General features: G+C 44.1%; 3 protein-coding genes and 1 pseudogene across 6 annotated transcripts; all 4 read left to right on the top strand.

Moving 5' to 3' along the window:
* Nucleotides 1-516: 516 nt before the first annotated feature.
* Nucleotides 517-8,120, top strand: LOC120690382 (protein ETHYLENE-INSENSITIVE 2-like). Of its 3 annotated transcripts, XM_039973020.1 has the most exons (10): nt 517-731; nt 1,009-1,267; nt 1,377-1,613; nt 2,147-2,233; nt 2,486-2,599; nt 2,696-2,908; nt 3,834-4,013; nt 4,592-6,674; nt 6,765-7,174; nt 7,494-8,120. In XM_039973020.1, exons 2-10 carry the CDS (start codon nt 1,196-1,198, stop codon nt 7,773-7,775), a joined length of 3,678 nt encoding a protein of 1,225 aa, XP_039828954.1. In that variant the 5' UTR covers nt 517-731; nt 1,009-1,195; the 3' UTR covers nt 7,776-8,120. The 3 variants fall into 3 exon arrangements, with proteins under 3 accessions (XP_039828954.1, XP_039828952.1, XP_039828953.1); XM_039973018.1 differs by having other exon boundaries at nt 519-731; nt 4,592-7,174; XM_039973019.1 differs by having other exon boundaries at nt 519-731; nt 831-1,267; nt 4,592-7,174.
* An 866-nt stretch (nt 8,121-8,986) lies between these two features.
* LOC120690383 (protein ETHYLENE-INSENSITIVE 2-like) lies at nt 8,987-14,665 on the top strand. Of its 2 annotated transcripts, none has more exons than XM_039973021.1 (7): nt 8,987-9,589; nt 9,748-10,461; nt 11,156-11,242; nt 11,406-11,519; nt 11,619-11,831; nt 12,480-12,659; nt 13,148-14,491. In XM_039973021.1, the coding sequence occupies exons 2-7, from the start codon at nt 10,210-10,212 to the stop codon at nt 13,475-13,477; spliced, it is 1,176 nt and encodes a 391-aa protein (XP_039828955.1). In that variant the 5' UTR covers nt 8,987-9,589; nt 9,748-10,209; the 3' UTR covers nt 13,478-14,491. The 2 variants fall into 2 exon arrangements, with proteins under 2 accessions (XP_039828955.1, XP_039828956.1); XM_039973022.1 differs by having other exon boundaries at nt 9,194-9,342; nt 13,148-14,665.
* A 1,043-nt stretch (nt 14,666-15,708) lies between these two features.
* Nucleotides 15,709-18,426, top strand: LOC120690385 (protein ETHYLENE-INSENSITIVE 2-like). The gene is made up of 5 exons (XM_039973023.1): nt 15,709-16,734; nt 17,496-17,582; nt 17,699-17,812; nt 17,903-18,115; nt 18,281-18,426. Exons 1-5 carry the CDS (start codon nt 16,483-16,485, stop codon nt 18,326-18,328), a joined length of 714 nt encoding a protein of 237 aa, XP_039828957.1. The 5' UTR covers nt 15,709-16,482; the 3' UTR covers nt 18,329-18,426.
* LOC120690384 lies at nt 18,312-22,012 on the top strand (annotated as a pseudogene).
* Nucleotides 22,013-23,431: the final 1,419 nt, after the last annotated feature.

The raw sequence follows: 23,431 nt of genomic DNA, 5'->3' as shown, positions 1-23,431 counted from the left end.
ACTTTGAGATATTTGCATTTGGATCCAAACACCCCGTAGAAGACAACGAAAAATTGATATATGTATATTTCTTAAGAAAATTGTATATCATTTTCTCATCACAAAAAGGGTCAATGTACTCCTAACTCCAATTTATTTAATCATCTTACATATTGAGTTACGATCATGCAGTACTCATGCCAGGTGGACCAAACTAACCTCCATCTCCAGATTCTTTAGTTAGGATCTGTATGGGTGAACTAAAGTTGAGTGTTAAATTTGAGCATATAATAGCACTCATAGTACATGCTTTATTTTCTAATTATAACTAAAATTTAGTTTATTTTATTAGTATTTCCGTGCTAGTCTAAACTTTAGCACTTTCATGAGTTTCATCGCTTAGCATTTGGGTCAAACAGGCTCAGCATCATTACGAGTTAATCACTGAATCTGTCTTCCGAAACAACCGACCGGCGAAACCAATCGGGGGCCGGCCTCCGCGATTCTTCCAGACCTGCGCCGCCAGCCGGCAGCCGCTTCGCTAGTCGTCTACTCGCAACGTACAAACCCACCCCACCCAGCCGCTCCTCCGCTCCGCCTCCTACTCACGCACGCCCCTGCGGGCCGCCCCCGGCCCCCGCCGCATCCTGTGCTCTCGTCGCGCCCACCTCGGCCGCGTCCCGCCTCCGCCCCGCGCTGACTGTGGCTGTCCGCCGGCTGTCCTTGCTCGCCGCCGCCACTCGACGACCGAGGTACGATACCGTTTCGCTTTTCGGAGTCCTCGGTGGCTGGTGATTCCCAAGCCAAAAAAAAGGGTTCCTGACCTTGTTGTAAAAAATATATGGAAAAAGGTTTCGTTCGAAACTGATTGGAGCCTTGGAGGCGCTGACCACCGAGCTACGCTAGCTGGAAAGAGTGCTCCTTCGTCTGAAGTTTTGCTGCCGCAATTTTCTTTTGTCATTTGATCATGTGAAAAGTGCTGGATTTCGGTTTGCTTTTACCTCATGGGGTGCCTCGATCTTGTTTCAGGTGGGTCGTCTTGGGGGTTATGCTTCAATACGGCGGCGGCGGCGGCGGCGGCGAGGTTCTGGAATAGTTGTGGTGGGAAGACCGAACTTCCGTGCCTGTGATTAACTCTGCTATGCGTCTCGCCATTTCAGTATAAGGAAACACTCCATTTCACTGTCAAGTTGGTTGGAGCAAATCCAGGGATGCCATGTTCCGGGTTTTTATGCTGCTCTGGATGGTCATCAGTTTTGAAGAATTGGACTGGACCGCTTGGATCGAGGTATATACACAGAGGACTGGAGCTTGATTAGCTGTTGGGTATTTATTTGGTTCGAAGGTGTGGATCCATACTGATCTCCCTATTATTGTGCACCATGAATGGTGTGCAGAGCTTAGAATCTTTGGCTGCTGGGGATGGCCGGCCTAATCTTTTACGTACCCTTGGGCCGACACTCCTGATTTCAATGGGGTATATTGACCTTGGAAAGTGGTTGGTGACAGTAGATGCTGGATCTCGGTTCGGGTACGATCTTGTGCTGCTGGTGGTGCTTTTCAATTTCTCAGCCATTCTATACCAGTATCAGTCAGTTTATATAGGCGTGGTCACAGGAAAGAATCTTGCAGAGGTACGAATTTAGCGAGTCCTTTATTACTTATTAGATTTTTCCCCAGAACCATTGCTATAGAGATGTCTCCTATTGTAGCTGATAATACAATATACTAACAGAAATTTGAGTATGTAAGTCTGAGATGTTAATTTCCCAGCTCACCTGTGTGGCAAGCAAGCACTTTTTAGTATACAGAGGGGTGCTTAATTTGATTAACCAAGTGCCAGGCTTCGCGCCTTGAGGACGATTGCATTACTATTATCAAATGAAACTGAAAATTCTGGGTGTAAAAGAAAATATTTATGCGCTTGTTGCAGCAAATCATGATGGTTATAGAATATGACCCACCAGTGTTGGTATTATTTTTTCAGTGGGGTGAATAGATTGATGGGAGTGGGGGTTCTCTTTTTTATTTGAAACCTCTCACAGTTTGAAGTTTTAAGTCGTATCGAGAAAATTATTATGTGATGATCTACATTTCATTCAGCGATTGCATTATATTCTTCCGATGTTCTTAGCATCTTACTTGTCTTGCTTTACATGAATGATAGATTTGCCACCAGGAGTACAGTCGGACAATCTGTTTCGTTCTTGGTCTTCAGGCAGGACTGTCCTTGTTTACTGCAGAACTGACCATGGTATGCCTGCCCACTTTAGAGAAATCTATATTCTGTCAATGCCTCCTTAGGGTATATTAAAAAAAAACTAGGACTGGTGGGGTTAAGACCGCCCCACGGCTTTTCATTAATTCACTCCCAGGAGGATTCGAACCTGGGCCTGCTAGAGGCCCTTTGACTCCTTAGGTTATATTTATGTGCTCTTGTTATGCATACTCTCTGCCACATCATGTAACCAGCTCCCTTCTTTCAAACAAATTTTGTCTATTTCAGATTGCAGGCGTAGCAATTGGGTTCAACCTTGTGTTTGAATATGATGATCTCATCTCAAGCATATGTTTTTCATGTGTTGTAGTTAATCTGCTTCCATATGCTGTCTCCCATCTGGTAAATTTATTGACCCCAATGAGCTGCATCATACAAGGAAGACTTGCTATAATATTATCTTATGTATTTCTTGTTTTCATCTTGTGCCCATTCTAGGACAAGAGGATGGCTGGAACACTCAATGCTTGCGTTGCTGGTTTTGCACTTCTTTGTTTCGTGCTAGGTTTGTTAGTCAGTCAACCTAAAGTCCCCATCAATGTGAATGTGATGTTCCCCAAGCTGAGTGGTGAGAGTGCTTACTCACTGATGGCACTTCTTGGTGGAAATGTAATAGCAAACAACTTTTATGTTCACTCATCAGTGGTTCAGGTAAATCTCCCTCCCTCCCTCCCTCCCTTTCGCTCTCGCTCTCACTCTCTCGCCCTCGCTCGTGATTAGTTGCAATTATCAGATAACACATGGATTTACATTTGTTGTGGTACCCTACGCCAAACTTTGTCTTCCAAGAAAAGGTGATGTGTAGTTTCCTTTTCCTGGATGTGTCTTCTATGGTGACATGGTGTATGTGACATTCCATGTTTTCAAAATTAATAAATTATACCTCTAGGACATCAATTTATTTCAGAATTGTCATATAATACATAATAAGAAACAATATATACTTCAGTTTCTTGTGACTGACAATGAAACTATCTTTGGAGGCATGTCATCTACAGTCCGTAACTTGATAAGCTGAGTGATAATGACTAAAACAGAGAAACATGTAGGGGTCTCCCCCACGGTTGCTGTTAAAAAAAACAGAAAAAATATTTTCTTGTGCTCATCAAGGATCCTTAGTTATTTCAGATTGTCATCATCAGTGATGGCCTGATGGGCCCAGAAATGAATCAAGATGGCTCTAATTTTTTTTGAACACCCAGGAGAGCTGCGTATCATTATGTTAAGAAGAAAATAAGGGGAAGATCCCTTACAAACACACCCACCCAGACTGACCAAGTTCTAAGGAAAAATGGCGCCCTTTACACCCACCTAACACGACCCCGACCTCGCCCTAAAACCTTAGCTTACATCTGCCGCAAGGGCAAGGAGGTAAGAAATGCCTCGGGTCCCAGTCAAACCCCAATACTGCATTACCACTGACACAGCCATTCAAAATTTTGCTTAAAAAATACTGTAGAACGCATCAAGTCATTGCATTATACTTTTGTACTCTCCAGTCCATTTTGATAAAACAGATCACTTTCCATGATCTGCATTGGTTTGTTGTATGTTAATTCATATATCATATGTGCAGGTCCAAAGAAGATCTCCAGCTCAAACCCTTGGTTCCCTGTTTCATGACCATCTGTTTTCTATATTATTCATATTTACTGGGGTTTTTCTTGTGAACTATGTTCTACTGAGCTCAGCGGCAGATGAATCCAGTAACATAACACTTGTCAACTTTCAAGATGGTATAGAGTTAATGAACCAGGTCTGTCAAATTTCTGTTTATTTTGTCAAGCTCTTTGTGCTACTGCCTATTACTATTAGTGTTCTTGCAGCAGTCAAACTCATAAGTTCAGTATCTCTAGCATGTCTCTGTTACACTGTTTGCAATTGTACGAAATGATTGAGTACATTGTCCACCTCTCCTTATCAATTTACCCTTTTGAGTGAACTAGTTGTGGCATGAGAGCTCGTTGGGTAGGGAATCCTATTCTCCTAACTTAATGATTATTGAGTCCTTGCCCATGTATCTATGACTGGGACCTCCTATGCATCTAAACATACTAAAACCTAGTGATGAGCCTTCTTTCTTAAAAGAGGTAGCCTTCAGCCTTCTAATCTAAATACTATCCTAACTTAATATTTGGGCAGCATCCTGACTAGTCTAATTCAGATAACTGTTCGGCGGATGGCCAGAGGACCCGACTGCGTGTCTCAGTCCGTCAGCTTTACATGTTCCATAGGCATAACAGCATGGAATTCTATTAAAAGCACTATGGCTTTGAATATGGATACTGCGTCAAAGCTCCTTGCTGAGTTCATGTCTATCCATATCTCTTGCAGATATTTGCGAGTCCTGCAGCACCACTTGTGTTGTTAGTGATCCTTCTCTTTTCGAGCCACATCATCTCACTGACATCTATTGTTAGTAGTGATGTGATTTCGGAGAATTTTTTTGGTGTTAAACTGCCTCATTCTGCACATCATCTGCTACTCAAGGGTTTCGCCGTGATTCCTACTATCTACTGTGCAAAAGTTGCAGGTTCTGAAGGGATATATCAGTTACTTATTATCTGCCCAGTTATCCAGGCTATGCTCCTTCCTTCATCTGTTATCCCCCTTTTTCGTGTTTCCTCATCAAGATCAATAATGGGCAGCTACAAAATATCTTTGTATGTTGAAATATGTGCAGCTCTTGCATTTCTTCTTATTTTATTCATAAATATCATTTTTGCGGCGGAAATCTTATTTGGTGACAGCACCTGGACAAACAATCTCAAAGGAAACACTGGAGACCATGTTTTACTTCCATACACTGTCGTGGTCCTAATTTCTCTTGCAACTATTATTTTTACACTATTCCTTGCTGTTACTCCACTAAAGTCAGAAAGTAATGAAGCTGAAACTCAAGAGTTGTCTGTGCACTCACAGAGAGAACCATTGGACAGTACTCATCATATAGAAGAGACTTGTCTGCAAAATGTGGCACATGAAGAGGTCCAGCAGCCTTCTGTTAATGCTGTTCCAAAGGATTCACTAGAAGGACATCAGAAGTCAGCTTTGGGGTATACCGAGGGTTCTGACAACTCTACAGAATCTGATCATGATGATCAACCACCAACTGCTCATAGGGAAATTAATCCAGAATCTCACCCCTCACCATCTCTGTTCTGCGAGGAGCCAAAATGTGTTTTAGTTGGTTCGACAGAGCCAATGTCAAAAGTTTCTGCTGATGCTGTAGTAGAACAAAGTACTGCAGATAATATCAAAGTGAAGAGAGAAACTGAGAAGATTGTTCAAGTAGATGCAAATGTTTGCACACAGCAGGAAACTGAGGTTTCACATGATTGGGAATTTGAGAAGTCTCCTGGAGGTAAGGCACCTTCTTTCACTTCCGATGATCTACCATCTCTTCCATTGAGCAGGGGCAATGACACTGATGCTGGTAATGTCAGTGGTACTGGTATCACCTCAAGACAATCTGGGTTGAGCCGTGCGGCAAGGAGGCAGTTAGCAGCAATTCTTGATGAGTTCTGGGGGTTTCTTTTTGATTATCATGGAAAGCTTACACAAGAGGCCAACGCTAAAAGGGTCAGCCTTCTGATTGGACTGGACTTGGGAACAGCTGGTTCTGCTGTGATGAAAGAGAACCTATCCACTGAGGCATACAGGAGCCCCATGATGAGAGATGAAAGGCGTGGGTCAGCTACTGTGCTGAACACATGGGACTCTCGTGATAAAGATCTCTCTGATCCAGACAGGGGTTATGGGCTTCAGATGGGTGCCATGGGTTCACCAACCTGGTCTCAAAGCATGCATTTACCGAACAGAGATATCCCAAGTTCAGGCAGGAACTTCGTTGAGCAAAATGCTGAACACTTCTCAAGTTTTCATGCGCCATCATACTCAGATAACCAGTTTTATCAGCCTGCTACTGTTCGTGGGTATCACCTAGCAAACTATTTGAAAGGCATGAATGCAAGTCGAAATCTGCACTCAAGAAGTCAACTGGACCCACGGCAACTTCCTTTATCTCCTGAATCTGCTACTAACTATACTGCCTCTGCGATGAATGCTCGTAACCAGGATGTGCTTGGATCACTGGGAGCTAGCTCTTTGCAAAGCCAAACCTTGAACCGCTTAAGTACAGTAACAATGGAAAGATCTTATTATGATCCTACCTACGTTGGTGAGAGTGAGAGTGTAGACTCATCTTCTTACTCAAAGAAGTACCACAGTTCACCTGACATATCTCAGGTTATTGCCGCAAGCAGAAATACTGTTCTGAATGAAGCAAATTTGGGCAGTCATGCTGCAAATCTGTCATATCTTAGTAGGTTGGCATCTGAAAAATCATGGTATATGGACTCAGCGAGCGGGTCCTCATCTCCATTTAACCTGCTCTCGCAGCATAATGCTCAGAGAGGTATGTCTATGCACTCGAGTATGAACACTAACACCAAATCCCTTTGGGCCCAGCAGCCGTTTGAACAATTGTTTGGTGTGCCAAGTGTAGAATTGAACAGAAGAGAATTGAGCACCAGGCAGGGATCAAGTAGTTCCACAAAGGATGATTTCTCTTACGCATTGTGTGAGGGAGAACTTCTTAGCTCTCTTAGATTTTGCATCATGAAGCTGTTGAAGCTGGAAGGATCAGTTTGGCTCTTTAGTCAGAACGGTGGTTGTGATGAAAATCTAATCGATCAAGTATTTGAAGCCGAGAGAGTTTCAGTAGAAGAAAACAGTGATGACAGAGATGCCAATGCTGTGTGCAGAGTGCCCAATTGTGGAGATGATTGTGTTTGGCGGGCTTCACTTGTTATTAGTTTTGGTGTCTGGTGTATCCACCGGGTGCTAGACCTTTCCCATGTGGAAAGTAGGCCAGAATTATGGGGGAAATATACTTACGTTCTCAACCGTCTGCAGGTGATCCTTGTCTACTTTTCAGCAAATTACAAAACATTTTCTTGCCACTAGAAATGGGATATGCTTTGAGAAATCGATTCAGCCATTGGTCCTGCCCTTGTGCTGGTGCCTCATCCATGCAACAAAGTTTGTTGAACATCTTTGAACTAAGTTCCGTTGTCCTTTAAATGTTCCATGCCAATTGAATAGATCGTAGAAAATCAGACATATATCAGCTTAGTTAGAGTTTGGAATTTTTGCATCATGCATTCAGGCTTCGGAATCCTTCGGTTCATTTTGTCTCCCAGTATTTCTAAAAAAATGTTTATTCTTGATGTAGGGAATCATTGAGCCTGCATTCTCCAAGCTCCGGAAACCCCTAACGGGGTGTGCCTGCCTCACTAACGCAGCTGTGGTTGGCAAGCCCATCCCCGGAAGCTTTACCACGGCAGCTGCGATCCTGGATGTGATCAAGGGCGTGGAGCAGGCTGTCTCTGCCCGCAAGGGCCGGAGTGGCACGGCTGCCGGAGACGTCGCCTTCCCCAAGGGGAAGGAGAACTTGGCCTCCGTGCTCAAGCGGTACAGGCGCAGACTTTCCAGCAAGACGTCAGCAGGGCGGTAGAAAAAAAAAAGAAAAGGCTCCTGTTCAAGCATGCTGTTTTTGCTGGTTGACAGCTGACTTAGCGCCGTTGTAGGCTGCGTGCCATTTTGCTGCTTCTGCAGTCATGGGTTCAAAGCTTTTTATCACCTTTTTGGCCCTTGGTCCGTCCCAGTTTTTGCTCTGATGTTCTTACCAGGCACTAGCGGCCGAGGGTTGTCTGATGTATGTACGTCATGACTCATAAGTTGTTTCCTGAAGCAGCCTGTTGAATAAAATGTACAGTAGAACTCAAACTCACTTTTTTGGCCTTCGGTGCCGTACTATGTGAATTGTAGATAAGCTATGAATTTTGTACAGCGGATGTTATTTCCCGGTATCATTTTGCCTGGTTCCTGAAACTGAACACTGAACCAGAAAGGGGTTTTACGTTTCAGTTTTGTCAGACTAAGGGAAGCAGCACAAGTCGGCTTCTTCGACACCAATTCAGCGACTTCAGGACGACTGTAATGATGCAGCTAATGCGTGTTTTCATTTGTTAAACAGTGTCTTACTTCAGTTAATCTTTTTTTTAGGTTAATGACCAAGTCACCTGCTATTGTCTTTGGTCCCGATCTGTAAGCCTAATGAACAGCTTAGGATCCAAGGGCTAATAGGTGAAAGTATTAAACTTTAGCACTAGCTCCTTCAAAAGGAAGTAGTAATGGGATCAAGACTAAAATACTTTAGCATGTGTATAAATACATATCCTAAATTTTAACATTCAATTTTAGTTCCTCCAAACATATCCTTGTATCTCTGAACCGGCTAACGTTCTTCGGGCCTTGTTTAGATCCCAAAACGCAAAATGCAATTTTTTTATAAATCACTTGCATGGTGTACTAAATGTAGTCAAAAAATAAATCGTATTACACAAATGGACTGTAAATCGTGAGACTAATCTAATGAGTCTAATTATGACGTGAGTAGACACTAAATTACTACAGTAATACTACAGTAAACGTGTTGTAATGATGGGCTACTTAGTCTCGTTAGATTCGTCTCGTAGTTTATAAACGAAATCTGTGATTAGTCTACATTTAATATTTCAAATATTAAAAATTTCTTTCCTATAACGTAAAAATGCAAAGTTATCTAAACACACACTCATGCCTCAGTAGTTCAGCTCTGCCACTCTGCATGTTTTGCTCTTTTGATTCGAATTCGTTGGGTTATCTTTCATTTCCTGTTCGTTCCTCACACCGTGTCAGGAAGTTCAGGGGCAAACATGTCATCGAGTCCCGTCAGCCCGTCCCCTTTTGGATCGCCATGGCCGCGACCTTGGGGCGAGCGGTTCTCGCGTGGAGGGTTCCGGTCTTGTGGATCAAGGCGCCGCATCCATGTTCCGGCGTCTTGTCTCCATCTCCGTGTCCCTCCTTGTACGTGGCAGTCATGCCTTTTGTTTCGGTAACTGCAGAGTGGACACAAGGGCTCCACGTCCTTACTGCTCGCCGCCACCCGCCCGGCGGCCCGGCCTCCACCTGAGCCCCGTACAGCTTCTGTGACGCGTCAGCCCATCCTTGCTCGTCGCCGTCGTCTCTCCCCGACCGAGGTACGAGGATTGAGGAGCAAATAAAAAAGACAGAGGGTTCAGTTATCTTCTTCAGTTCTTCTCCCACGGGACAAGGGGGACGCCGCAAAAATTTCCCCCAACTTTTCAGAGATCCGATTCTTGCGATCAGTATTCAGTAGTGCTTGCAGCGTCAGAGTATCTTCGGTTCGGAGTTCGTGTCCGGGAATCCCAAGCGAAGAGGGGGGCTGTCCTGCTAAAAAGAAGTAACGAAGGAAAGCAGATTTGGGTATTTATTTTGTGTCATTGTGTGTCTGTGTGTTCCTTTTGGTTGATTATTCCTACACTTGACTGGAAAGAGGATTCTTGGCCTGACTACTTGCTGCCTCAATGCATGTTTCTTGATTCGATTGGTTCGGCTTACATGGTGCTTCGATCCCGTTGCAGGTGGCTCGGTGTCAAGGTCTATTGCTTCCATGGGCGCAAAATCCTGAAATAATTGTGGTAGAGAACCCTAAGCTCTTTATTCCCATATTGAAAATTATTTGGCTGGGGAGGAAGACACCCACTCTACTAGTTCATGGTTACCTCTACAGCGCTGCTCCGTGCTCATCATTTCCATAAGGAAGTGTATCCTTACGCACCTAGTAGTTAGTCCACACCCTTTGCAAGAATCATGTATTGTTCATTTTTGTGAAGCTAAAGGTTGTGGAATGTGGATTTTTGATGGAAGGAGCTTAGATCAAGAATGCCATGTCCTGGATGATCGTCACCTCTGAAGAGTCGTAGTGGGCTTCTTGGATCATAACAGCAGAGTGCAGAGAGCCGAAGTTTGAGAAGCAGTTGGCTATTAGGCTCGGTGGTGTGCATCCATACTGGGCTTTTGCTAATCATCGTTGTGTCTGCAACATGAATGCTGTGCGGAGTATAGAATTTCTGGCCGCTGGGGATGGTCAGCATAATCTTTTCCGTACCCTTGGACCAACACTTCTGATCTCGATGGCATATATTGACCTTGGAAAGTGGTTGGTGGCAGTGGATTCTGGATCTCGGTTTGGGTACGACCTTGTGCTACTGGTGTTGCTGTTCAATTTCTCAGCCATTTTATGTCAATATCTGTCAACTTGTATTGGTATGGTCACGGGGAAAAATCTTGCAGAGGTACAAACATACTGAGCAATTTCTTACTGTTGAAATTTGTGTAACTCATGCCAGTCACCGCAACCACTGCCAGATATCTCACCAGTTATAGCTGATATACTAGAGTTTAGCATAACCTCGAGAATTTTAATTATTTCTTATGAAGTCATGAAGATAATTTGGCATCTCTCACCTGTATCTATCCATTATCTTTGAGTAGACAAAGGATGCGTTTGGTTACAAAGTGCTGGATCTCCTTTTCATCACTTCAGAATATTAGTATCACTTCTGTTAAATAGATTTAGCTCTTGGTCTCTTGAGACAAAAAAAAGTGTTTCTGATCATATTAAAAGGGTTTCTGATCAAAATATGATATCACTGAAATAGTTACTATTTTCTGCATTCATATGTTGTTATTTGTTAAACTTATTTCTAGGTCGGTGCTAGTACTCCCAAAATGCATAATTCTCTCACAACCACCCTAGTTTATAAATGTACAATGACAATAGAGATCACATGTTTTCTTAAAAATCTATGTGTTCTTTTGACAAAAAAGGAAATGTGTACGATGTTCATAACTGACAACAAATTTTGTAGCTTGGGAAATTTTCTATCTAGAAAATACTCCTGTTATTCTATATTTTCTTGAGATATTTTCCGGATAGGCTTCTGGAAATCTTAATCTCACTTTCTGTACTTTTACAATGCCAAATAGATTTGCCGTCAGGAGTACAGTCAGGTGATATGTGTTGTTCTTGGTCTTCAGGGATGGGTATCCTTGTTAACCTCTGAAGTAACCATGGTATGTCTGCAGACTATAGATTTTTCCTTCTCTAGCAATGCTTCATTCTTGGGTGTTTATGTGATTGCGCTATGCATGCATTTAATTGTAGAGAACTCATAGTGCTTAACAGAGCATGCCAGCAGTTGTAATTTTTTAAACACTTAACATCTGTCTATACTAGATTGCAGGCGTGGCAGTGGGGTTCAACCTTGTGTTTGAACACGACGATCTTATCGCAGCCATATGTATTGCAAGTGTTGTAGTTAATCTGCTACCATACACGCTTTCTCGCCTGGTAAACTTGTAAATTCCAAAACAACTGTATCATAAATGATGACCTGCTTTAAGTTTATGACCTTCTGTGATTCTGGTTTCCTACTCATGCTCATTGTAGGATACGAGGGTGGCTGGCATGTTAAATGCCTGCGTAGCTGGCTTTACACTTCTTTGTTTTGTCCTTGGTTTATTAATCAGTCATCCCCAAACCCCTGTCAATATGAATGTGATGTTTCCCAAGTTGAGTGGTGAAAGTGCTTATTCACTGATGGCACTTCTTGGCGCAAATATAATAGTGCACAACTTTTATACTCATTCATCATTTGTTCAGGTAAGTAGTAAGTTCCAACATCTCTTACTAATACTTTTTTTTCAGTTCTCAGTTGGCGCGTACATTTGGTGCACTTAGCTTTGTGAAACTTATCTTGCATTAAGAGGAACTTATCTTGCATTAAGAGTTTGTCTTATCGATCCTGAATGTGCCATTCATGATCAAAGTGATGTTTCATGTTTTACCACAACAGTGCTGAATGTAATGAATACGTAGTAAGCAAATGCTTTATGATGACAATTGACGAGGAACAGGATTGTTGGTGTTTGGTCGTGCTGCTTTCATGTCAAAAGCAGCCCATTGCCCTATTCGCAGCATTTTGTGTTCGTTCATGTTGCCAGAGTTATCATAGTATGCAATAAGTCTTCTGAATTGTTGGTGTATGATTGATTACTTGATGAATATATCTTCGTCAAGAATGCATATGACGTTGATTAACAAAAGCAGTATAATGGATCCAGACCGTAAATGGTAGTTAAGGTTGCTACTTTTTAAAAATATCTTTATTAAAAAATACACATCAAGTGATTGCAATTTAATTTTGTACTCTCTTCCAATTGATAGATCAAAACACGTTTTTCTTGATTTGTTCCCTGCTTATTTGACCTTCTTTGGTTTGTTGTATGTATTCACATATTGTATGTGCAGGTTCAGAGAAGATCTTCGGTTCTTACCCTTGGTTCCCTGTTTCACGACCACCTTTTCTCTATATTATTTATATTTACGGGGATTTTTCTTGTGAATTATATTCTCCTAAGCTCAGCAGCAGATGAATCCAGTGCCACAATGGTCATGAATTTTCAAGATGCTATGGAGTTAATGCACCAGGTTTCTCTCAAATTTCTGTTTATTATACCCTTGTTCACTTACGACACATATTAGTGTTTGAACAGCAATCAATCTATTGTTAGAAAAAAAATAACACAAGTTCGGTATCTTGAATTTCTCCTATAATTTGCATTTAGGATTTGCAACTGTCTGAAATTTGTTGAAATATAAATATAATGTCTACCTTTCCCAAAACTTAAGCTTTAGGGTTTTGCATTGGTGTTTAGTGCATTAAATTTCAATATGGTATTTTTTTTACCTGCCCTGCACAATTTTAAGAAACAGATAACTGTAATGCTTTTTTTGTCCTGGGTCTTATGGAGAATAGAAATAAGTGGTGTCATTGAATCATGATCATATAATCATATTGCTCACCATTCGTCAACAACTTAAGCTTCTGATTGGTGCATATTTAATAAGCAGCTATCATTTTTTAAGTTTGGACACGAAGCCCCTTCCTGAATTCTGTGGATTCTTGTCTTCTGCAGATATTTACAAATCCTGCAGCACCAATTGTGTTGTTAGTGATCCTTCTGTTTTCAAGCCACGTCATCTCGTTGACATGCATTGTTAGTAGTGATGTCATTTCAGAGAACTTCTTTGGTATAAAATTGCCTCTGTCAGCGCATCATCTGCTACCTAAGGGTTTTGCTATGATTCTTACTATCTACTGTGCGAAGGTTGCTGGTCCTGGAGGCATATATCAAGCACTTATTATGTGCCCAGTTATCCAGGCTATGCTTCTTCCGTCATCCGTTATACCCATTTTGCGTGTTTCCTCGTCAAGATTATTGATGGGAAGATACAGAGTATCTTAATATGTTGAAATATTGGCCTTCCTCGCGTTTCTCCTTGCACTGTTTACAAATATCATATTTGCAGCGGAAATTTTGTTTGGTGATAGCAATTGGACAAACAACCTGAAAGGAGACACTGAAAGCCCTGTTATACTTCCATACTCTGTCATAGTCCTAACTTCATGCGCATCAATTGCATTTACACTGTTCATTGCTGTTACTCCACTAAAGTCAGCAAGTAATGAAACTTAGATTTGGCTGTTGTTTGTGCGCTCACAAAATAAAACATCGGATGCTACTCCATATAGAGAAGCAATTTCTCTGGGGAAATATTGTCATGAAGTTTAGAGCTGTTCTATCTATCGGAGCTGTTCCAATGGGTTCATCAGAAGGTCATAAGAAATCAGCTCAAGAACATACCTGCAGAGAACCTTACCTGGAAAATTGTGCACAGGAAGAAGTTAGTAGGTCGTCCATTGGCGCTGTTCCAAGGGATTCATTGGAGGATCATCAGAAATCACCTTTTGAGCTTACATGCGATTCCAAGGCCACTTCAGCAATTAAACCTGAAGTACAACCCTCACTGGCACAACTGGACAGAGCCAGTGCCAGCATAGCTGCATAATAGACCATCACCCTGTTCGGATGGGTGGTTTGGCTGGATTATTCACTGCAGCAGCTGATTTGAGAGTGGTCGTGCTGTAGCAGCTGGTACTGCACACACTCAGCGGCGCGTGGAACGGCACAACACACGGTTGCTGTTACTGTAGCTACAGCGAATCAGCACAGCCCAGATCAGTGCAACCGAACAGGCTGCATATTACTGCAGAAAGTTTCGTGATGAAACTCTCAAATGAAAAAGGCCCTGAAGTAGAAGCAGATGTTTACAACACAGGGAGGCAGTTTGCAGTGATTCTTGATGAGTTCCGGGGACATGTTTTCAACCGTCAGGTGAGCTTACGCAAGAATCTAACAACAACTAGATTGGCTGTAAGAAATGGTAACTTATTAATCGAAGTTTATTGGATCCCTTCATGAGAGGGTCATGGTCACGTGAAATCGGTGTAAGGATATTTCTAGTCCGTCCTTGGCTTTTGGACTTTTGGGCTTCAGACAGAGACTTTTGCTATGGGGCCTTCAACTTGCCAGCCTAGTCTCAGATCACATATTTACAAATACAAAATCAGCAGGTGATGAAGCTGAGACTCAGTTTTTTGTTCACAAACAAAGACATTTGAAACTACTCCTAGAGAAACGACTTCTCTCTGGGAAAGATTGTACATTTGTACGTGAAGTGCGGGGTAGAGCTCTTTCGGTTGGCGCTGTTCTGCCAGACGTCTTTTCTTCGCGGCCGCAGCCCATACGAGCCCAGCTCTGCCTCTCGGCCTAACAAGCAAACATGGCCCAGCCCAGACCCAGACCACCCGCCGTCCGCCGGTGGATACTATATATCTTCCGGTAGATTTTTTCTTATCTATATTCCAATATTTGATATTCATGCAACCATCTACAACCGTTGGATCAACACACCCAAACCCAAACCCTCACCCGCACTCCCTCCCCTGCCCCTGCCGCCGCACTCGCACAGCGCCGCCGACCCTCTCCTGCCCCACGCATCGGCCCTCCCCTGCCCCGCCACCGCGCGCTGCCCCGCCGTCACTGCTCCACAGGGGGCGCGCACCGCCGTTGCTCCACGCGGGCGCGCACCGCCGTTGCTCCACACGGGAGCGCACCGCCGCCTGCCGCCGATGCTCCGCTGCTGCTCCGCGCGGGAGCCCGCCGCCACTGCTCTGCGCGGGTGCGCGGCACGCTCGCCGGCTGCCGCCGCCCCATGCACGCCGCCGCTCCTCTGCGCGGGCGCGCACCGCCGCCGCCTCGTGCCGAGCTCGCTGGAGAAGAAACGCCTTCAACATTTCGATTTAGTACTTTCAACATTTTGTACTTCCAATTTCAACATTCGTTTGTACAGTTTTTAAAATTTTGATAGTAAAATGTTGAATCTATTTAAGAAAAATGTTGAGTTAACACTATCAAAATGTTGAACATATTTGCAATAGATAATTAGATCAAATAGACTTTAAAGATGGATAGGTTATCTATATTTGACAAGATGTAGCCCCCCGTCCGCCGCCGTCAACAGCCTCGCGCGTGCTCTCGCCTTGGGTTGGGTGCCACACGGCCGGATCACGTGAGACGCCGCCGTCGCCTCGCGTCCCCGCTGCCCCTCCTGCATGCTTGCCACCCAGCTCGCCTCTCGCCACGCGTCATCGCCCTACTGCACACGTCGCTCATGGTCCCACGGACACCATCGGCCGCGCGCGGCGCCGCGGCCCCGGGCAGCCACACGGCATCTACAAGACTACAGCCTCCAGGCCCGAAACAACCTCTGGCAAGCCAAAGACGACCTCCTCCTCCTCTTCCTCTTCGACTTCGTCCTCGTCGCTGGTTCCCGCGCTCATCATAGCCCGCTCTACCCGCCCGGTGCCCGCTTCATCGACGGCTCGCATCACCGCGGTAAGCCACCGCCCGTCGTCCTTCGTTCGCGCTCGGGCCCCATCGCCAAAGCCACCTCTCGCCGGTTTGCGAGCCAAACCAACCACCAGTCCACCACGGCTGTGTGTGTCTTCCTGAACGTCCTTCGTGCTCCCTGGCCCGTAAATAAGCCTGCGATCGCCGGAATCGGCCGCCGCAACTTTTATTTGTTACACCCGCGGGGATTTGTTGGATTGCTTGCTTACCATTTTCGTGTGATGAAACACAGATTATATATTCCCTCGTTCCTAACAGTCCATGACCATTTGCAGGAATGATGCATTGTTCATTTCTGAAGCTTGTTTGTCGAAGTACTGGATTGTGATGGCTGCAGCATAGATAAGGATAGTAACGAGAGGGTACGAAGGGCCTGAATTTGATTAAAAAAACAGTTGGCTGTCAGGTTCTGTGGAGTGGATCCAGTGATCCACACCGAGCTTGTGAGCTTTTGCCTGTCTGAAAAGGCTTTTGTCGACCACCACTGTCTCTGCACAATGGATGGTGTGCGGTGTGTAGACTCTCTGGCTGCTGGGGTTGCTCCACATAATTCTTTCCGGACCCTTGGACCGACACTCCTGATTTCAATGGCGTATCTTGACCTCGGAAAGTGGTTGGTGACATTGGAATCTGGGTATCGGTTTGGGTATGATCTTGTGCTGCTGATGCTGTGTTTCAATTTGTCGGCCATTCTGTGTCAGTATCTCTCAAGTTGTATCGGCATGGTCACCGGGAAGAACCTTGCAGAGGTACGGTTTTGCACTCCTTTCTTGCCATTGCAAGTTGTAGAGCTCTCATCACGGCCACCGTATGGTGAACTCACTGGTTCTAGCTGATTTGCAAGAGCTTGGCAGAACTTTGATAGTTGTGTGTTTCTGTTGGTGTAAATACTACAAATGTAAAGGACCTATGGTTAAGAGCATGGTATAAAGAAGTAGAGAGTGTGTGTGCTGAGATGGCAACACACCAGAAATTTCCCCAAATCCAATAGTTTCTTATGTAAGCCATGACATGAATTTGTTAGCTCACTCTTAGTGCCACAATAACTATCTTCTAGAAGGTCGGGGTGCTTGGATTCCCTGATGTGTCTTCATAGTGCATGTATGGCCTCTTTGGATGAAACCTAAAGTTCTTGGTCTAAAACAAAAACATTTATTTGTATTCTTTTATCACCCGAAAATGGTGGCTCATTAGGATAGAACCTATCACAAAATATTTTTCACTGCGTGCTTGTATTAACCTTTTCTTTTTCTGTGTTTTGTGGGTGGTCTCTTTCATAAATGCAAAATCTTCTGAAGATATCCTGAGTTTTGTAGGTACAGTGACATACTTTTAAAAAAGAAATAAATATAGGAATACTGTCCGATCCTTTTGTGAATACAAATTTAATAGATTGAGGTTTAAGTTCTTTCTAGAAAATATTCTTTGTAGTTAAATATTCTTCATCCATTTCCAGCATATCCTTCCAAATATCATAACTCGTCTGTGATGTTTTTACATGAACAAATAGATTTGCCGCCAGGAGTACAGTCGGCCGATATGTCTTGTTCTTGGTCTTCAGGCAGGAATGTCCTTGTTAACTTCTGAAGTGTCCATGGTATATATACACAATTCAGAAAAAAATCATTTATGATCATGTTTTATCCTGAGATGTTTATGTGCTCATAGTATACACTTTACCAGAGCATTTAAGTAACATTTGACATTTGTCAGATTGCAGGCACAGCAGTTGGGTTCAAACTTGTATTTGAATACGATGATCTTTTGACAGTCATATGGTTTACAGGTGTTGTAGTGAATCTGCTACCATACACGCTGTCCCTTCTGGTAAATTTTTAAATCCCCAAATAACTGCATCATAAAAGGATGGCCTGCTTTAGTACTTTATGTAATTATGGTTTCTGTATCTCATTCTAGGACAAGAGGATGGCTGGAATGTTTAATACCTACTTGGCTGGCTTTACACTTGTTTGTTTTGTGCTTGGTCTACTCGTTAGTCATCCCAAAACCTCTGTTAATATGAATGCAATGTTCCCCAAGTTGAGTGGTGAAAATGCTTACTCACTGATGGCGCTACTTGGCACAAATATAATAGTGCACAGCTTCTATACTCATTCATCAGTTGTTCAGGTGAGTTCCAACATATCTTCCCCATGCTTAGTTATAATTGCCAGATGACACATTTCGAGATACATTTAGTGTGCTTTAAACTGATTTTTTTTCCATTCATTTTCTGCTTATCTGATTTGCTTAGGCGTGGTGTATCATGTACTGATTGAGATGTCATATGCACAGGTTCAAAGAAGATTTCTGGTTCCTACCCTTGGTTCCCCTGTTCCGTGATCACTTTTTCTCTATAGTTTTATCCTTTTCTGGGATTTTTCTTGTGAACTATATTCTGCTGAGCTCAGCGGCAGATGAATCAAAAAACGCAATGGCCATTCACTTTCAAGAGGCAGTACAGTTAATGAATCAGGTTTGTGTCTCCCCTCTCTTCTTATCCGTCTAGTCCTTAGTTCACTTGCCTTTTTAGTGTAAGAGCAGAATCAAATTGTCAAAATTACAAGAAATAACATTGAATACAATATTGTGGTATGTTTGAATTACAAGAAATAACTAATACCCTGCATGTTTGAATTTGCAATTCGCTTGAGTAGCTGCAAGTATGATTACATTACCTAACTTTGCGGAGCAACTCGAGCTTTTGTGTGAATTGATAGTGCATGAAATTTCGGTATGTTATTAGATTAGAGATAATTGTTCAAGTACCACAGTTTAGAGAAAAAGATAATTCTAGTGTATTTTGATTGAAGTCGTAGGCCTCATGGATCCTGTAGTACTAGACATAAGGGACGTTGAATCGTGAGCTTATTGGTCACCTGAAACTTACTCCCTCCGTCCCAAAACACAAGTCATCCTAGGAATTCTAGGACAAATTAATAAGAAGGTAAAATGACCATGTTTATCCCTATTTATTATCCATATTTGGCACTAATTGATTCTTGCATGCACATGCACTTTCTAAATAGGGTAGAATGACATGTTTTTTGGGACAAAATTTGAATGCTAGGATGACTAGTATTTTGGGACGGAGGGAGTAAGCTTCTAGCATTCTGCATTCTACATGAAATGTTTGGTGCTTTTTTCTAGGGAGTTGTTGGTGCTTATTCAATAAAACTATTGTCACTTCTGACCTTGGAGTTTGCATTAAACTTATTTCTGAATTTTATTTGGTTTCTTGTATTCTGCAGATATTTACAAATCCTGTGGCACCAATTGTGTTATTGGTGATCCTTGTCTTTTCTGGCCATATCATCTCAATGACCTGTATTATTGGAAGCGATGTAATTTCAGAGAATCTCTTTGGTGTTAAACTGCCTCTGTTTGCACATCATATCCTACCTAAAGTTTTAGCCATGATGACTACTATCTACCATGCAAAGGTTGCAGGTTCCGATGGGTTATATCAGTTACTTATCATGTGTCCAGTTATCCAGGCTATGTTTCTTCCTGCATCTGTTATCCCTGTTTTCCGTGTTTCTTCATCAATATTTTATTAATGGGAAGATACAAAATGCCACCGTATGTTGAAATACTGGCCTTCCTTGCATTTCTTCTTACGCTATTTACAAATATAATTTTCATGGCGGAAATTCTTTTTGGTGATAGCACTTGGACAAATGATCTGAAAGGACAAGGAAAGACTGAACGCCCTATTCTACTTCCTTATGCTGCTGTAGTCCTGATCTCGTGTGCATATATTGCTTTTACACTGTTCCTTGCTGTTAATCCACTAAAATCAGCATGTGTTGAAGCTGAGGAACTCTTGTCATTGGTCCACCCACAGAGAAAAACATTGGACAAAACTCATCATAACCAAGCGGTTTCTCTTGAGCATTCCAAAACTGCTTCCGAGCATATTGGTCATTCCAAATCAGTTTTTGAGCATAATGGAAGTTCTGATACTACTATGCAATCAACTGATCATATGGTTATTAATCCCGAAGCTAGGCCCTCACCGTCCATAAATCGTGAGGAGACAAAAACAGCTGTGGTTAGTAGCTTAACTGAAAAGGATGCCTAGGTAGATGCAAATGCTTGGAGGAACAAGGATTCTGTTGTGGCACAGAATCTGGTTCGAGAACTCAGCTGGAGCCTGGAGGTACTGGAACTTTGTAATGCGTCACCATCCTTTACTTTTGAGTAAGGGAGAAGACAGTGGTGCTGGTAGTCGCTGTAGTAGTCTCTCAACACACTATTGTTTGGGCTCTAGCTGCAAGAAGGCAGTCAGGCACAGCAACTTCCTAGATCTTAATCTCATTTTCCTAACTATACTGACTTGTCCATGTATGTTCCTAAACAAATGTGCTTGGTTCCGAAAGAGCATCCTATTGTGATCCTACCAATGTATATGCGGTCTCGGGTCCAGGCAGAATGCTGAATGAAGAAAATTCGGACAGTGGTGTCAGAAATCAGGTGCACCTTTGTAAGCTGAACAACCAGGTTGTAGTCTCGAACTTTCAGATGAGTGGGGCTCTTGCAGCATAACCTTCAGAGAGATTTCCGCTCTGTGCAGTCGAGTATGAACACAACATCAATAAATCCCTTCAGACCTGCCAACTATTCGGTGTGGAAAGAACGGAATTGAGGTGATCACTGGCCGGAGATAAGTAGCTGGCCCAACAATAATTCTCTACACAAAGCTTTTGAGAAATAAGGCTTGCATTCTTGACTTGAGGTGATCTTTCTGTCTTCTTAATTGCTTTTCAGCAGACTACAAACTGTAATATTTCCACTTAAAAGGTGTGCACCTGTGAAATAAATCCATGCAATGCACCATCCACACTGAAAACTTTGTTAATTAACCATCTTGACTGCGTCTTTGTGACTAAGTTTGACATTGCAGTAAAAGATATTATGCCAGTTAATTAGAACTGAAGGTTTGAGCATATATCAACTACTAGTTGGGTATGGAACACTTTTTAACATCATGCAGTGAATGGCTAGCATTACTGCATATGCCTTCAAATAAATTGGATGTAGTAGACAGTTTTGATAGCAGATAACTTGCATGCAGTTTACTTTTTCTTTAGTGAACAAGAAGTTGCCCAAACTTCTATTCCAGCTGGGCTCCTTTTCGCTTCCAGTTTGCTGATCATTGGTTTTCTCGATGTAGGGGATCCTTTGGACCGCATTTCTTCAGATCGCAAGAACAGGACGTGCTTTGCCGGCCTAGTTGAAGATGTAAAGCCCATCACTGGGACTTTCACCACACTAGCACAGCATCTGTGATCTTGCAGGCGATCAGGACGTTGAGGCGAGGTGCAACATCAGCAAGTGAGCTGTGCAGGATTGAAAATTTCGCTGCAACTTGGCATGGTCTTTTGGGAGGCGTTCTTCAATCTACTTCCTGTCTTCCAATGTGGTTCTTGCTCACACTTGGACGGGCACATCACGGAGTTCTGCCCGGGATTCCTTGGCCTGGTTCCTGAAAACCGTGTAGCTCAGGTTCAGGAAATATGCATGAACTCAAATCAGATGCAAATATATATGCCGTCATTTGGATGTGATGGTTCTGCGCCGTATGCCGCGTGCGTGCTGATGTGCGATGCCGGCCTTGGAAATCTGATTTCCATTCGCTGATGGCGAAGGGGCAGGGCATCTCTCCGCACGACGTGTGCCCACTCGTTCAGCTAGTTTGGTCTGGCTGCGGCCTTACTTGTGGGGTGGTTCGTACGAAGATGACTGTGCGTCTTCTGCTGGGTTGGTGGAGTTGCTGTGTTGCTTGCCGTGTGAAGCTCCATTCATGGCCGCCGAGCTTGGGGCGTCGACATCTGCAGGCCCTCTTCCTCCTGAGCGTAACAGTACTCCCTACGGGTGACCTTGTGAACATAACCGCTCACGGTTCTTGGGCCTTGAATGAAGCAACAACCGGTGTGAGATCCGTCCTTCGTGCAGTATTCAATTCGTGAAGCAGGTGGCATGAGTACATAAACGAACTATGAAATTTTAATTTCCAGTTTACTTCGCGGTTTGCCCTTGCGTTTCGCCGGTGCTTTTCCAGTCGCAGCACAGACCAGCAGAATTCCCGCGCCGCTGCGCTGTCGCATCTGCAACCGCAGCCCTGCGCGGGTGGGCACTGGGGGGCTTCGGCCACGCCCCCGTGTTGGGAACTGGCGCGGGTGGCCCGGACACGACAGGGCCTGTTCACCGATCGTCCGTGCGGGGACCCGGGGACCGCCGCGCCGCGGCGCCTTCTGGGATCCGGCGCAAGATCGTTGTCGCGTCCCGTACGAGGAGGCACTGCTGGCTGCTGCGGCGTCGGCCCTGGGCCAGGTGGCGCTGCCCATCGCCTCCGCGCGCCCTGCCAGGGAGGAAGAGGACCTCCCTGATTCCTCTTGTCCAGCTCCGAACTGGGCACGGTGGCCGCTGGCCGGTGCTAGAAGGTGATCATGGAATTCACGGTTCGCTTGGGGGGGCTTGGGGCACTCGCTCGCTGTAACGTCGCGCGTCCTGCGCACGCGCACCTGGATCTGGATGGCTGGATGTCCGTCCATCTCTGCACGGCGCCCTCCTGCACGAGTAAATGGAAGCGCGAGGACTGGACCGACCAGACGTCGTGCACGCTGCACGGTCGCTGCCGTTCCATGAAGTTCCGGCCCTCCGACTTCATGCACCAGCTGCTTTTGCCTTGGCTTTCTCCGCGTGCTCTGCAGCAGCAGCAGCAGCAGAGGAACGCGGCGGAAGGTGGTGTGGCCATGGACGCCGCCCAGATCGACCAAACCAACTCCGGCGGCGGCGGCACCCCGAGTCGGGAGCTGACGTAGTTGGGCTGGCCTGTTCGTTTCACGGGGATGGGGCCTCCAGTTGTCTGGCCCCATGGCCATGAGTGGCGGCTGGCTTGACGGTTTCTGATGCGCGATCAAATCTGCGGGTTCCGCGTTCATGATCTGTTTGCCAGATTTTTTTTAAAGAGGCTGTTGGATGATATTATTGAATTTGCTTACATGTAGTGCTTCAGAGTTGCTGTTGGATCAGGTTTCAGAACCTGTTGCTCGGTTTTCAGAAATGCTAAGAGTGTTCGGCCGAACAAGTTGCTGTTGGATCAGGCTTCGTAAGATTAGGATGTGCTTGATGCAAGTTATACATACATATTTAGAGTGGATTGTTGTTTGAGATGTACATGCATGTATTGGAATACAGATCGTGGTATCGACTATGATAGAGTGGATTGTTGTTTGAAATCTTGAGATGTACTTGTACATGCATCTCCTACGTAAGTTTCTGTATTCGCAGAGTACATTCTACCGCCCCCTTGGCTTACTTCAAATTTCTTTTAGTCAAACAGAGCCGCACTTTCTTTTTTGGTTAAATCTGAAATCTTGAGCTTCATGTGGACGATTAAGGAATATCCGTAAAAGAAAGTGCCGTACAGATTTTTATTGA

The sequence above is a fragment of the Panicum virgatum genome, chromosome 9N (genome assembly GCF_016808335.1).
Source record: "Panicum virgatum strain AP13 chromosome 9N, P.virgatum_v5, whole genome shotgun sequence".
Lineage (NCBI taxonomy): Eukaryota > Viridiplantae > Streptophyta > Magnoliopsida > Poales > Poaceae > Panicum > Panicum virgatum.
This window is presented reverse-complemented; position numbering and strand designations above follow the sequence as displayed.